The following is a 13559-nucleotide window of genomic DNA, read 5'->3' as shown; positions in this document are numbered from 1 at the left end:
TGTTAATAAGTGTATTGATGAGTTCGCTCCTGTTGATGGTGACTGCTGTGTCATTTTAATAATAAGTAATTATGTGCATGGGTAGAAAAGTGTTGAGTGTGTATATTATGTATTAGTCAATCATTTAGTATATATATATATATATATAAGGTGTAACGAATGTTACAATATCTAACTGTCATTTGAGTAAAAAAAAAAACACACATCATTGTAAAATCAATACATTTCTCGCTCCACTCAAAAACTAAAACGTCGTCCGTAATTATTTAATATTATAAAATCGTGAAATTATACGCTTTTTCTCCTTTAACCACTTTTATTTCGAGTATCGTTACGAAAATCGAAAAATAACCTATCTAAAGGACTATAGCTTAAGAACATAACCTTTCAGAAAAGATTCTATACTTGATACTTTTGAGCAAGTTTAAAGGGAGAAAAAGTGTTTACAGAATAAAATAGAAAAAGAAAAAGAAACAAACATCATTGTAAAACTAATACATTCCTCGCTTTGCTCAAAATCTAAAATATCATATAAATTAAATTATATAACTTTATATAGGCTATAAATATTTAGTAATGATAGTACAATTAGGGTACAAAACTTTTAATATAATGTTATAGTAGTTAGCATTTTAAATTACCAAAATTACAATAGATTAGTATATTTTTAACGATATACCTTTTTTTTATCAAAAACAAAAAAAACACGTTTTAGTAAATTATTTTAAAGTGTTATTATAATTAGTTTTTCAAACAAGTTTTTCTAATTTTATTTTTCTTTCTAATTACTCAGTACACACCTTACTTTTATTGGTAAATATCGGTTTTATCTTATGACTTTTTAACCCATGCACAATTAAAATTATTTTATTTTTATTTAGGCATACAACATTAAAACACCGTGTTAGTATGTTAGTATCGTAAAATACAGTTAGTTTTTTGTGCGCTTTTCAATTATTATTTTATTTAAAATATAATAAACTATTCAGCTATGAAAACAGAAAACAAATTAACCAATATTATTTTACAATGTAATAAATTGGGCTTACAATGAATCTATTTACATATATGATTTTAATATGGCACAATGTGTTAATTAAAACCATAAATATAAGTTTACGACGCTATCCTATATTTAATATTTTATTTTATTTTTTAAATGATTTGAAGTATTCTCCTATGGAGGGAAACTCATGTTTCGTGAAATTATACATTTTTTTGGTCTTAATTATAAATAAATATATATTTTTTCATCTTTTAAATTTCATACATCAATATATTAATACTAAGTAAAAAAGTTCATGTTGGAAAATTAAGTTAATCATATTTAGGGTATCAAAGTGTATTTATTTGTAGAGTTAATACACGGCACACGCATATAATTTTCAATGAAACCAAGTTGTTTTATTTAAAGTATGGATTTCAATAAATTCAAGATATTTGAAGTTTAAATTTCAATGAAATACCTAGTAAATAGTTTAAACTTTTTGCTACATTGCATTAAATTCAAATAGGAAAATTCACTGTAATAATAAATAAATACTTTCCAGTTTAGAGAAAGCATTAATTTTGAAACATGCAATACTTTCTGAACAAGAATTCAAAAAAATGTATTATCAAATAAAATGATTTTTTTTTTGATTTGACATACAAATAATTAAACACTAAGTCTTATAGTTTTCATTTTAGATTGTAAGCGGAGCGATATATGTATTGACTTTACAATGATACGTGGTTTTTTTATTGATTAGATACTGTATTATTTTTGTTAACACATTTTTTGTGTTATATGTATTTACATTTTTTATTAGTTTTTTTTTTTGTAATTGAAAAATATTATTTTCAGGAACTTGAAACTTTTGAAGTATATTATTTTGTATACCCATGATGACATTTTCAAATAAAATTGAATTATTAAAAATTGATTCAACCGGCTGTATTATTAATGTCAAATATTAAAATAAATTACTTTAATATGTAACAATGATACAATGTGCTTAGAAATACTTAATAATATAGCCTAATAAGTCTAACAGACTAATTAACTAACCTAACAAATCATGTAGGCTCAAAATAATTTATTTTTGTATACAGTAATTGTATGCATTGAAATCAAATTTAACCTATTCATTAAGCATTTATTTAGTATCTAATAAATTATCATACACAAATACTATAGGTATGTAACTTTAACACAAAAATGCAAAACTTACACTTTGGCATACTTTAATTTGAATAAAGATACTATTTGGGTTTACAACAATTTTAATTTTAATTTGGTATCTGTAGCTTACTCAATCGAATGAGTTTTAACCATATCTACTTGATATAAGTATTAACAAATTATTTAAGCACACATTTTGTTTCTTTTTATTGAAAATTGTTTTACTTATTTAATAAGTTACAAATAGCGTAAGTGTATTACTCTTTGTAATTGTTAAATTCTATATTAGATGTGTTTCTCTTAATTACATTTTTGTTTTAAAATTCATATTGATACTCATTTTTGAAGACGTATGAACTGTTAATTATATAAATAAATGCATATTGAATATTTAACTTTTCCAAAGATGTGTAAAGCTCATTAACCCAAAAGCTCTCCCCTTTCCTGGATCCATTCTTTACAGTATTTAAACATTAGATATTATTATATATTCCAGACGCGTATGTCATCTTACATTCATTCTATATTACCACAGAGTCGCACCATATTTATAGGTGTTATAACAGACTATTTTTGATTACTTTATAAAGTTTAAAATAATATTTCTTCGACCTACTACAAAATATGTATATGTGTGCCGAGTCTTGATTCATCGCTTGCGATCCACGATTGCTAACATATTGATTTAACTAAGTGCCAAGTATATTATTACTAATATCAAAATCCTCTCATATTCCCCCGATTGTTATTTATCTGACACCTATCAGCGATAGATATCGTTTTAATAGATACTACCACGTAATTATTTTAATGCAGAAATCTTTGGAAAATGTTAAATTTAAGATGTTCATGAAGTTTTTGGTTTTTGTGGAGATTTTTTAATTAAATTGCAGTTACACCTAGTGCTTCTTAATATCGCCTTAATAAAATAAAACTTATTAAAACTTAGTATATCATTAGTATAAATTAAATCGTCGCAATCCTTAAAATTACCTTTGCAGAAGATTAGCCACATTAAATGTAACGATATTTTGTTGTAAATTTATTGGTGTCACATATACTCTAAGAAAGTTTTATTTAGTTAGTTAATTTCAAACGACTTACCTGTGAAGTTTACTTTTCTGAGATACATTAAGAGCTCGGGTCCTTTAACAGGTTTCATAGCTTCACATAAACCAACAAAGTTCGGACCACAATGATCAGAATGCATATCGTACAATGCATGTGCAAATGCTAGCACAGAATCGCTCACAAATTGTAATTGGTTTTCAAACTTTGGTATTTTTTCCCTTAGATGAAACTTAGAATCACATTCATTTGAATAATTAGAGTTGTATGGTGTTCTCATACTTCTTGGATATCGACACTGGAAGTGTTCTTCCCAGAATTCTGAAAAAATCATGTTATTGTCATTATTTAATTATTATTATTTTTTTTTCTGAAATAATGATAAATTTGTTTAATAATCTACATAACATCATCACTATATGAAATAGAAAAAGTTAATAACTAAGTTAATATTCTATCGATTCAGAATTAAACAAATAAAGTAACTGGTATAATATTTACCATACACGTATTTCAACATTAAATTAAATTAATATATTTTCACAAGACTATAACAATAATAAGCTAAAGTTAAATTGTCTGTATTGTTAAAGAACAATTTTCGTTTTAGAAATTACTTCGAAGTATGTACAGAAATTAAGTAATATACAATAAAAATAATAAATCATTTCAGTTACAATACTTGATTAGTAAAATATAATTGAAAAAAAAGAAGACGAACATTAAGCTCAGCAAATTTATAATATTACGTTGTAATTAAATAACATCTACTCAGATTGATAATATTAACGGACTTCAGAAACAAAAAATGCAATTATATTTTTACTATATTGCAGCGATAAATGTACCTAATAATATCCTATAAGGTTATAACTTTATAAGTATTCAAGTATAGATCGATGATACGAGTATTATCATTGATGCAAATGGGGATGGGGAAGTCATCCAAAAAAATGTGGTATTTTTCCATCTATGGATTAAATTGTTATACTAATATATATGACCACATGGATTTTGATCACGGTCTGCCTTGTCAGTTGTCGATCATTATCTCTGGCGCCACGCTGCGGCCGTTTCTCTCCTTCCGTTCATAACATCAAATACAGTTTTCATCAAAAGTCACATACACAGTTATGTAACGACTGTATAAAATAATATATTTTACAAAACCTTTCACTTATACAGTATACCATTGACCAAGTTTAATTAATGTATATTTATTCCAGTTTTCTTACCAAATGTTGCGTTTTTATTTCAATAAATAATATTCTATTATATACAACCTCACAACCATCGCACCCCCTTAATATACCTAATGACATGTCGACTCAATTACATGTTACTAGCAACATACTAGCAAGTGTATATAAATGAAAATATTCAATTTTATTATTACCGAATACATCTGTGTCTAAAAATATATGGATCAATATCGCTAGGTATATTTAGGAAAAACAATTTATGTTCACACGTCGATTCCATTACCTACCTAATAAATGTAATTATTTTTTTCCTAGTCGTCTATATCATGACAAAAACAGTTCCACGAGTATCGTGTTATATTTTTTTTCATTACAATTTTTTTTTTTTACATTTTCAGCTTTATTAATAAATTTAGTTTTTAGATTACAGTATTTGTTATCAAAGTTACAATTAGTTACAAAATAGGCTTATTGAGACTTAAACAATATTCCAAAGATAATAATAATGTTAGGTATTTGAAATTATTATTATTATTGATTAATTCTACAAATATTGATATGATGTTAGATTTATTTACACTTGGATTTTAATTATTGCTAGGTATCGATAACAGAAAGTTTTCATCAAGTACTGTAACGATTTACAGATTACTGACTCATCATTTATGTCACGCTCGGCGATTTTGCTTAGGTTAACAGAACGCAGGAACGTAGAGTACGAGCATATAATGTATATTATAAAATATAGCCAGACAGTCCAAACCTTGGTTGTGTCTAAAACACAGGCAAGCCTACCTTTAAAAATCACTTTTTCAATTGTTCAGCTCGTACTCCACTACTCCTATGATCTTCAATATACTACCTTCAAGAACAGGGTTACTTAGGTGATAGTGTACTATATAATATAAATATTATACAATCATTTAATAAATCTTTTTTACGTTACTATATCGTGTTCTATTGTGTTAGCCTATGGACGCAGGTCATACGTTCGTAGGACATGTAAAATATAACTTAGGAATCTTTATTTGTACCGGTCCAACAACCCGGTTCTCAAGACTAGTCCATGTAGTAGGAATAGCTAACCTACTACTCCTTAACTGGATAAGATTTGGTATAAATATCGACAACCACTTAGTTTTAATAAACGAAGGAGGTGTGTTGCAGTACTGACATTGTGGTAGGTAACGTTTAAAATTAATATTTTACTGTATATTAAAAAAAAAAAAAGACTTTTCTGTAAAACTTTATGCTTAAATACAAAAATATTGGAGAAATATTTTCTATAAATGGTATCAACTTTATAGGTACAGATATATTTCCACCCTATTTATCAGCTACAGTCTATAGGTATATTTTGGTATCATCGGTAATAATTATACGAGTATTTTTGGCAATTATCAAATAACGTTTATCTTCCAGTATTTTCCACTTATAATTAATCATTTACAATTGATTTTGAACATGTTGTACCGGAAATTCCACCGGTCTTGTTAAATGTATTTTACTTTACCAGTATTAAACAATGTTGAGTTGTTTATTAAACATAAACAATAATGTACCTATTCAAAAGAACAAATATCTTTTTTTATATAAATAAAAGCGCAAGGATAATAAATAAATAAATGGCAGGAAGAACAAAATAAGATTGTAAAATATTTGATTTTCTATTTTATAATAGATAAAAATGACAGTTAAAAGTTTATGAAAATGTCGATTGATGCACAATATATCTAAGGTATAAATTTTATTTCGTGTGGATAGGTTTATGATATAATTTGCACTTTAATAGTTGGCAGCATGTATAATATATTTTTTATTACTTGTACATTATTTAATTCATGATTTTTGTTTCAGCAATACAAGCAAATTTTGATTTTATTTAAATAGTAATCTACGGCAAATATTTTTCTATCGGATAATTGACAGAGTAATATTATGTTCATGTAATCAAATGCAATACGTATATTTAATAGGTAATCAAAAATACAAATGTATGTAAAAGAAAAAAGAAAAATGTTGTAGCTGATTATGAGAATAAATTTTCAATATTTTAGTTGTACAAACACGTATTTTGTATATATTAAATAATTATAATTTTATGGCGTTCGATGAGGACGGAAGAAATATCCATTCACAAACGACGTATTTTAATAAATATAATATTCTATATTTTACTTCATAACTTTCATTGCCACCATATTATATAAAAATCTATATAATACCAATAACTGAAGTCTGAAATGGTTTCATTCGCGTATAGAAAACCTGATATAATTTTTTTAAATGTTGTCGTTTTCCGTGTAAAGAGAAAGACCTACCTATAATGTACATGTCATACACGATGACAGATTACTTGGTTCAAGCCCCATGCATTATAATAGTAAACACGCATTTCCTGACAGAAAAGTTTCATACAGTAAAACTGTACATGTTTCAGGGTCTGTTCTATCCAACTGACCGCGCAAATTACTAGTATAATGATATAGTGACGCCTTCTCAATCACTCTCTCCCTCTCTTTCACCCTCAATATTTTTCTTCCTCTCTCCCTCTATCTTTCTCTATCTGTAGAAAAATGGCATATATTTAATCGAAATGTCATAGACACAAAACGCGCAAAGACCAAATCCCAGTTTTAGTGGTTGTGGCGGCGTTGTAGTGGTAGTGGTGTTAGTGGTGGCGGAGTCGATTTGGGGATCGGTTGGAAGTTGTTGATTTTTTCTCGATGTGGTTTCTGTTGTTTTGCCATCATCGAACTTTATTTTCCCCTCTTCTGGAAAAACTGAGATATTCGATTTATGCCTGCAGTGTTTGAGGGTGACAGAAAATAAATAAATAAATAATACCGCCTATACACGAACTGTTATTATACGGCCGTCACGAGAGACCGACGCGCCTGGTGCATTACTGCTGCAGTGTTTCATGAACTAACACGTGCGACTATGAAAATTTTTCATCGCCCCAATTCCCCTACCCCCCCCCCCCCCCGCAGTAGATCCGAGGGGCGATCGTGGTGGATATGAACATTTTTAATCTATCGAAACGACTAGTATATAAATGCCATCTTTGGTGATTATTTATAGTACCATTTCGATATTACCGAATTTTATACGCCTCCATGCCCCATCTTATCCAAATCTTGATAAATATTACACTATATATACGCATACGACACACGCCATACGAGCTATCTTTTTATTTGTCCGTGCGAACGACCTGAAGAGAGTTCTAATTATAGGCGAGACGCTTTCAGCTAAAATGTACCTTTCCTTTTTTGGCTGGTGTTACGTTCCATCAACCTGCAATATCCGTTTTCTACAAGTACCTACACTATTTTGGTTTCAAATTTCAAATTGGATTATAAGTTTATTATTAATAATTTAACATCAAGATTATGCTTCTCGTTCTAGGATCGGACATTTGCAACACGATTATCATCTATCTAAAATATTATACCTGAACAATATTGGTATAGGATTTTCTTTTGTCGCAGTTATTGATATTGTCATTTATTTATAAGTTACTTTGCAAAGTTATTTTTAGTGTATGTGTTACGTGTACCACATATTTCATATTAAGTCACTATTAGATTGAATTATGAATCTAGGTTTTTTCTTTTAATATAATTTAAAAATATTGAAACAGTATTAAAAATAAAAATAAACACAATTAAATAATTTTGTTTGACTCACACTTCATATAGTTTATTTATTTTAATTTTTTTTATATTGAGTACCATAAAAGTTTACTTAAAATTAAGGTAAAGGTTTATGTTGGCTGATATTTTAGCCCAATATATTATATTATTATATCCACAATCCATTGAATGAACGTACCGCAAACTCAGAACTCAATACGTTCGGTATTATTATTATCATACACGGTGTTTCAGGGGTTTCAGTACAATGATCTTGTGTGAGTAAGTGAAGTATAAACATAATTTTTTTTCTGGGACACCTAAGTATGATAGCTATTTTATTTTTTACTTTTTTATTAACTTGTAACTATAACTATGGAAATTCTTCTGTGAGAATTAATTTTTCAATAAAATATCGATTTAAAAACTCATCAATAGGCCAATAAAAATAAATATAAATTACCATAACCCATAAGTACATTAAGTATCCCGAAATAAAAAAATTTAAAAAAAGGTTTTTAATTTTCATACACTGACATATGGGGTTGTTTTCAAAGTATATTATGCAGAAAATCCGGAAACACTCTGCATGACAGACTTACAGTTTTATAACACGAAAATTCACAAATAACGTATTTTTTTCTTGATAACTATTTATAAAGATAAATAAATTGTAAATACACACTGACGCGGATTTTTTTTATTACATTATATAAATAATTTTGGGGTAGCAAAATGATACTCTTGCGACCTCATAAAAATGTTTGGGGTCACGACCGCTACCCCTCGCTATCCCATAGTTATACCACTGTAGACCACAATGACAAAATTCTAATAATGTTTAAGTTTTACTGCACTTCTCAGTTCTCAAGCTATATATAACGTGTCTTTGTTACAAAAGAATTATTGGGTTTTGGGTTTTGCTAATGATATATTGAAGACATTTCGTTTCAGGTTGTATATAGTATAATATTATTGTACAGATAAGTTTTATGTAAATTAGGTAACCAAAAGGTATGTCTATCAATAATATATATATATATATATATATATATATATATATATATATATATATATATATATATATATATATATATATTAATATCCATATTTATAAATAAGTGCTTAATTTCAACTGCATAATTATATAATATTATATTATTCATAAATGATATAAGTATAATCGTAGATATATCTGAATAATATTCAAACCGAATAAGTGTGCTGCAGATTTATATCAACTAGTTGTTTATTTATATATATTTTTTTTAGTTTTGCAATATAATTTACAATTTTTCACTGATTAGAACAATAAGTAAAATAGATGGAAAAGCTTATATTTGGATAAAAACAGATTAAAGAAACCTTCTATTAAAAGTACTTTGTTTATTTATATAACATATTTAATAAGGGTTAAGAAATACGGTGATACTAACATAGAAAATGGTTTGAATACAATTAATTTATATTTATTGTACAATTTGGAAATACCTAGAAAATTGTATTTTTTTTTCTCAAACTCGATGATCCTAGTAAACATATCAATGGATTTATGCAAAACAATTTTTTTAAATACTAGGTATAAATGTAGACGAGTTTAAAATAAGGATAAATAAATGTTAATAATTATATAGAGATTTATCTAAATTACGAAATTAATAATTATTGTTTGATATTTTTATTTTTTCAATGCTACCACATAAATAATTCATTTAAGTTTATAAATACTCATTGCAATGTTCCAATTCGTAGTAACTATCATATTAAAATATTTATAAACATATTGTTAATTTACCTAAAAAATATGTATTTCTCTTTTTGTGAATCTAAAATTAAAATTCATCATCAGTTTAGCATCATAATAAAGAAAAATATAAAAATTCATTTATATCAATATGATATAATACTAACCCATAGCAACATAGACCATAGGGTAGTTATTTTTAGTAGGTTTTTTTTAAACTGTGACGGAGGTTAAGCTATGGTTAGCTTGAAACATGTGTATGTGTGTCAAGATTTTTAACACTAAGAATCCGGATGGTCACCCATCCGGGAACTAGTGATATCGGACGGTCCTTAAACTCAATCACGTTGCATGAATTATTGCAGAAACCGCGTCACGCCAAGCCACATTATGATATATTATTATTATATACCTAGAACTATTGAAAAATTATAAAAATAATATGTGACTAAAAATCAATTCAATTTATTTGAAATATATTAAGAAATAATTCTTATTATCATAACATATTATATTAAACCTTTTATTTTATCTTCCTAATACAGAGATTCCTAACCAGGGTGCCATGAACTTTATTTGGGGTTCCGTGAAATTCTTTGAAATAATAATTAAAATAAAAATACTTTATAGTTAATATTCAATGTAATAATTTGCTTAGTAAAATATAATATGTGTATAATATACTATATACCAAGAAAGTTGGAAAAAAATCTCCAGTAATAGCATTATACCGGTAATATTAAATTATTTTATAAATTATATAATATGAAATATAAAATAAATATTTTATATTATGTTAAAAACTGTCATCCTATAAAAACGGGTATGCTTATACTCTAAAAATCAATACTAGTTATTACTAAATATATATATGCATTATATTATATGTATATAAAATGTACGCCACGATAATTAAACTTTCGGTATTTTCAACAGTATACCTAAAATAAAAGCGATCAAGATGTAATTCCAACTGACCAATTAGTTGTTATTTGTTTCAGTTCCGGTAAAAGATAGTAGATAGTAGATACCACGCATTCTATAATCGTCGTAGATAAATAATATTATAATCACATAACATTTTAATTTATATTTAATTGTTATTATAAGTTCGGGGCTGACTAGGTAATATAATCACCTGTATATTATACATATGCATGCATTTTTTTACATATAATATAGGGTAAAAGGCAATTTTTTTTTATAAAATAATATACAATATTGATTTTATTTCTATTATATCTTATATATAAAATATGCTGGGGATTTTTTTCCCGCAATTCGTGTACCAATGACTTACTACTTTTATTTATACTTCAGTACTTATACACTGCTAAATAAAATAGAAGTATGCTAAAAGGTAACTCCGGATTTTTAGAAAATTTCTTAGGGCGCCGTGAGTCAAAAATGGTTGGGAACATCTAACCTTATGTTATTATACCTATCAAAATTGCATTACAATATGATGTGTAGAATACTAATAAAATAATAAATTATTATAATTATATTATAAAATCAGACAACTTGCTCTGCTAAATATTTTGTTTCGAGTTAACCTCGATAGGTAATGAGTGACCCTATTGTAATCGATGAGATAAATTTTTGTTGAAGTAGATGGAAAACAATTATGATAGAAAATATTGTGTCAGCCACAATTACTAAATTTGCCCATTATAAAAATGTTCCAAAATCTAAATTTTTTACAATTATCGAAGGTGATGTGTTGAAAGGTAATTATAGACTTGTGGGAAGAATCTGTCCATTAATATGAATGTGTGTGTGTGTGTGTGTGTGTGTGTGTGTGTGTGTGTGTGTGTGTGTGTGTGTAATAATATATAATAGTACCTATATATTATTAATATCGTGTTAAAACTGCAAATACTAGATAATATCGCAAATAAGTTCAGGCTGTAGAAATCTTAAAAATAGTATAAATACCCTGAAAATTGTATTGTATGTAGAATATGCAATAAATATAATGGCTAAAGTTTCAAATCCCTTCAGTTAATAATTTTTGAATCATGATAAAATAACTAAAGAAAAATCGTTGAACAAACAATTATTATATTTCGTTTAAGCATCCAATTTCATCTAGATTTGAACTTCAAGTATCTATACAAAAATATTGCTAGTGTATTTTAGATATTTTTAAATTGTTTGAAAACAACTTATGAGGAATATTGTATTACGTTTTAATGTTTTTACTTATTTGAATGTTTTCAACTTTAAAAAAAAACCTATATAAGTTCTTAAATTTTAAATCTCTATAAATGGCTCAAGGCAATCAAAAATAGGTTGGAATTATATTATATCGTCTATAAAACTCTTATGTAAATAATTCTTGAAAATGTGACTTTCTACATATTATATTCCTTACTTTTTTAATATATATTTTATTTAATAATTAATGTTGTGGAAAACTGTTGTTCTGTAAATATTTTCTTTTTTTCCCTTTCTATAGATACATTCATCCACAATACCTATTGAACTAAATTGTTGAAAAATTGATATATATTTACTTATCAGCTTTGTGGTTTGATGGTAATCACAAAAAAAACCCAAACATCATTGTAAAACTAATATGCACTAAATGTAAAATTCTATATGAAAATAGCAATAATCTTATAATGCGTTCATTGTTATAAATGAAAGTTCTAGTATGTCTAGTTGATGGAAAATTTTTCTATGAAAACGTGTAAAATATTGAATAAATGTGAAGTTTGACGAAATGAAAAAAAAAATGAAGGCAAAGATGATGAATTGTAATTTAATAAAATTGTATAAAATTGTTTTATGAAAAGACGTCTCAAGGACAAAAACCTCTTCGACAGAATTATCTTAAATTGCTTTACTGAAGTTTGGACAACAATTTATTTATTAATTTATTTAGACGCCAAGTTTTATTTTACATTTGATTTTTATGATCGGGATGTAAGTTTTAAGACTTTTATTTTGAATAACCAATAGATTTACTCGTGTTAAATTAATTGTATAATAATAGTTTATGTTAAGTACTTACTTTTTATCACACAACAGTTAAATTTAATCTTACAAACACGCACTGAACCTTTATAGTAAATGTACATCAGTACCATATCGATACTTAATAATAGGTAAGCCTCAGCGGGGCATCATATTAATAATAAATTGACAAAAGAAAAATATAAAATAAGCACCCAACTCATCTATTTATATATAAATTGTACTATCTATACAGTATCTAGGTACTATCTAATAGAGAGTGTCCCGCAAAGATTTGCCCATTGCGATATCTCACGAAATAATGGAGATATTAGAACTTTAAGGGATAGGATAGATTCACAGGGATAAGAACTACAATTATTTCATTTTTTAATTAATTTTAATGTTTTGGTAAAATAATTAAAAAATAAAGATAGCCATTTTGTAGAGTGTATCTTTCTAGGTTAGAATTTTTAATATTGTTTCTAGTTTAGAAGAAATAAAATATGATTATAACTAGGCACACGGAAAGTATCGGTTGGCCATATGCGAACGCGCGCGACGTGGTAGGTCACATGTTTGATAACATTACGGTGTTAAATAATTTGCAATTTTTCTTAAAACTAAAAAGAAAATTAAAAATTTGGAAATTAATGAAAATAAAATTTTGAAACGTCAATATTTTCAGAAAAATAAATCCTAAAAAACAGCTATAATCAATTTTTTTAGAAATAATTAAATAAAAAAATATATTGTATAACTTTTTTACAAATACAATTAAA

General features: G+C 26.4%; 1 protein-coding gene across 3 annotated transcripts in view; it reads right to left on the bottom strand.

Moving 5' to 3' along the window:
- The window catches only part of mtt (mangetout), a 195398-nt gene that overhangs the window by 75326 nt on the left and 106513 nt on the right, over positions 1 to 13559 (bottom strand). For all 3 annotated transcript variants that reach the window (XM_089220730.1, XM_089220729.1, XM_015513341.2), the window contains one exon: positions 3269 to 3553. In XM_089220730.1, coding sequence (XP_089076856.1) covers positions 3269 to 3553 — 285 coding nt within the window. The remainder of the gene's footprint in view (positions 1 to 3268; positions 3554 to 13559) is intronic.

This window comes from Diuraphis noxia, unplaced genomic scaffold (assembly GCF_037042655.1).
Source record: "Diuraphis noxia isolate RWA-SAM2 unplaced genomic scaffold, SU_Dnox_SAM2 contig0002, whole genome shotgun sequence".
NCBI classification, from domain to species: domain Eukaryota; kingdom Metazoa; phylum Arthropoda; class Insecta; order Hemiptera; family Aphididae; genus Diuraphis; species Diuraphis noxia.
Note: the sequence above shows the minus strand (reverse complement) of the source record. Positions and strands in the feature narration are given on the sequence as shown.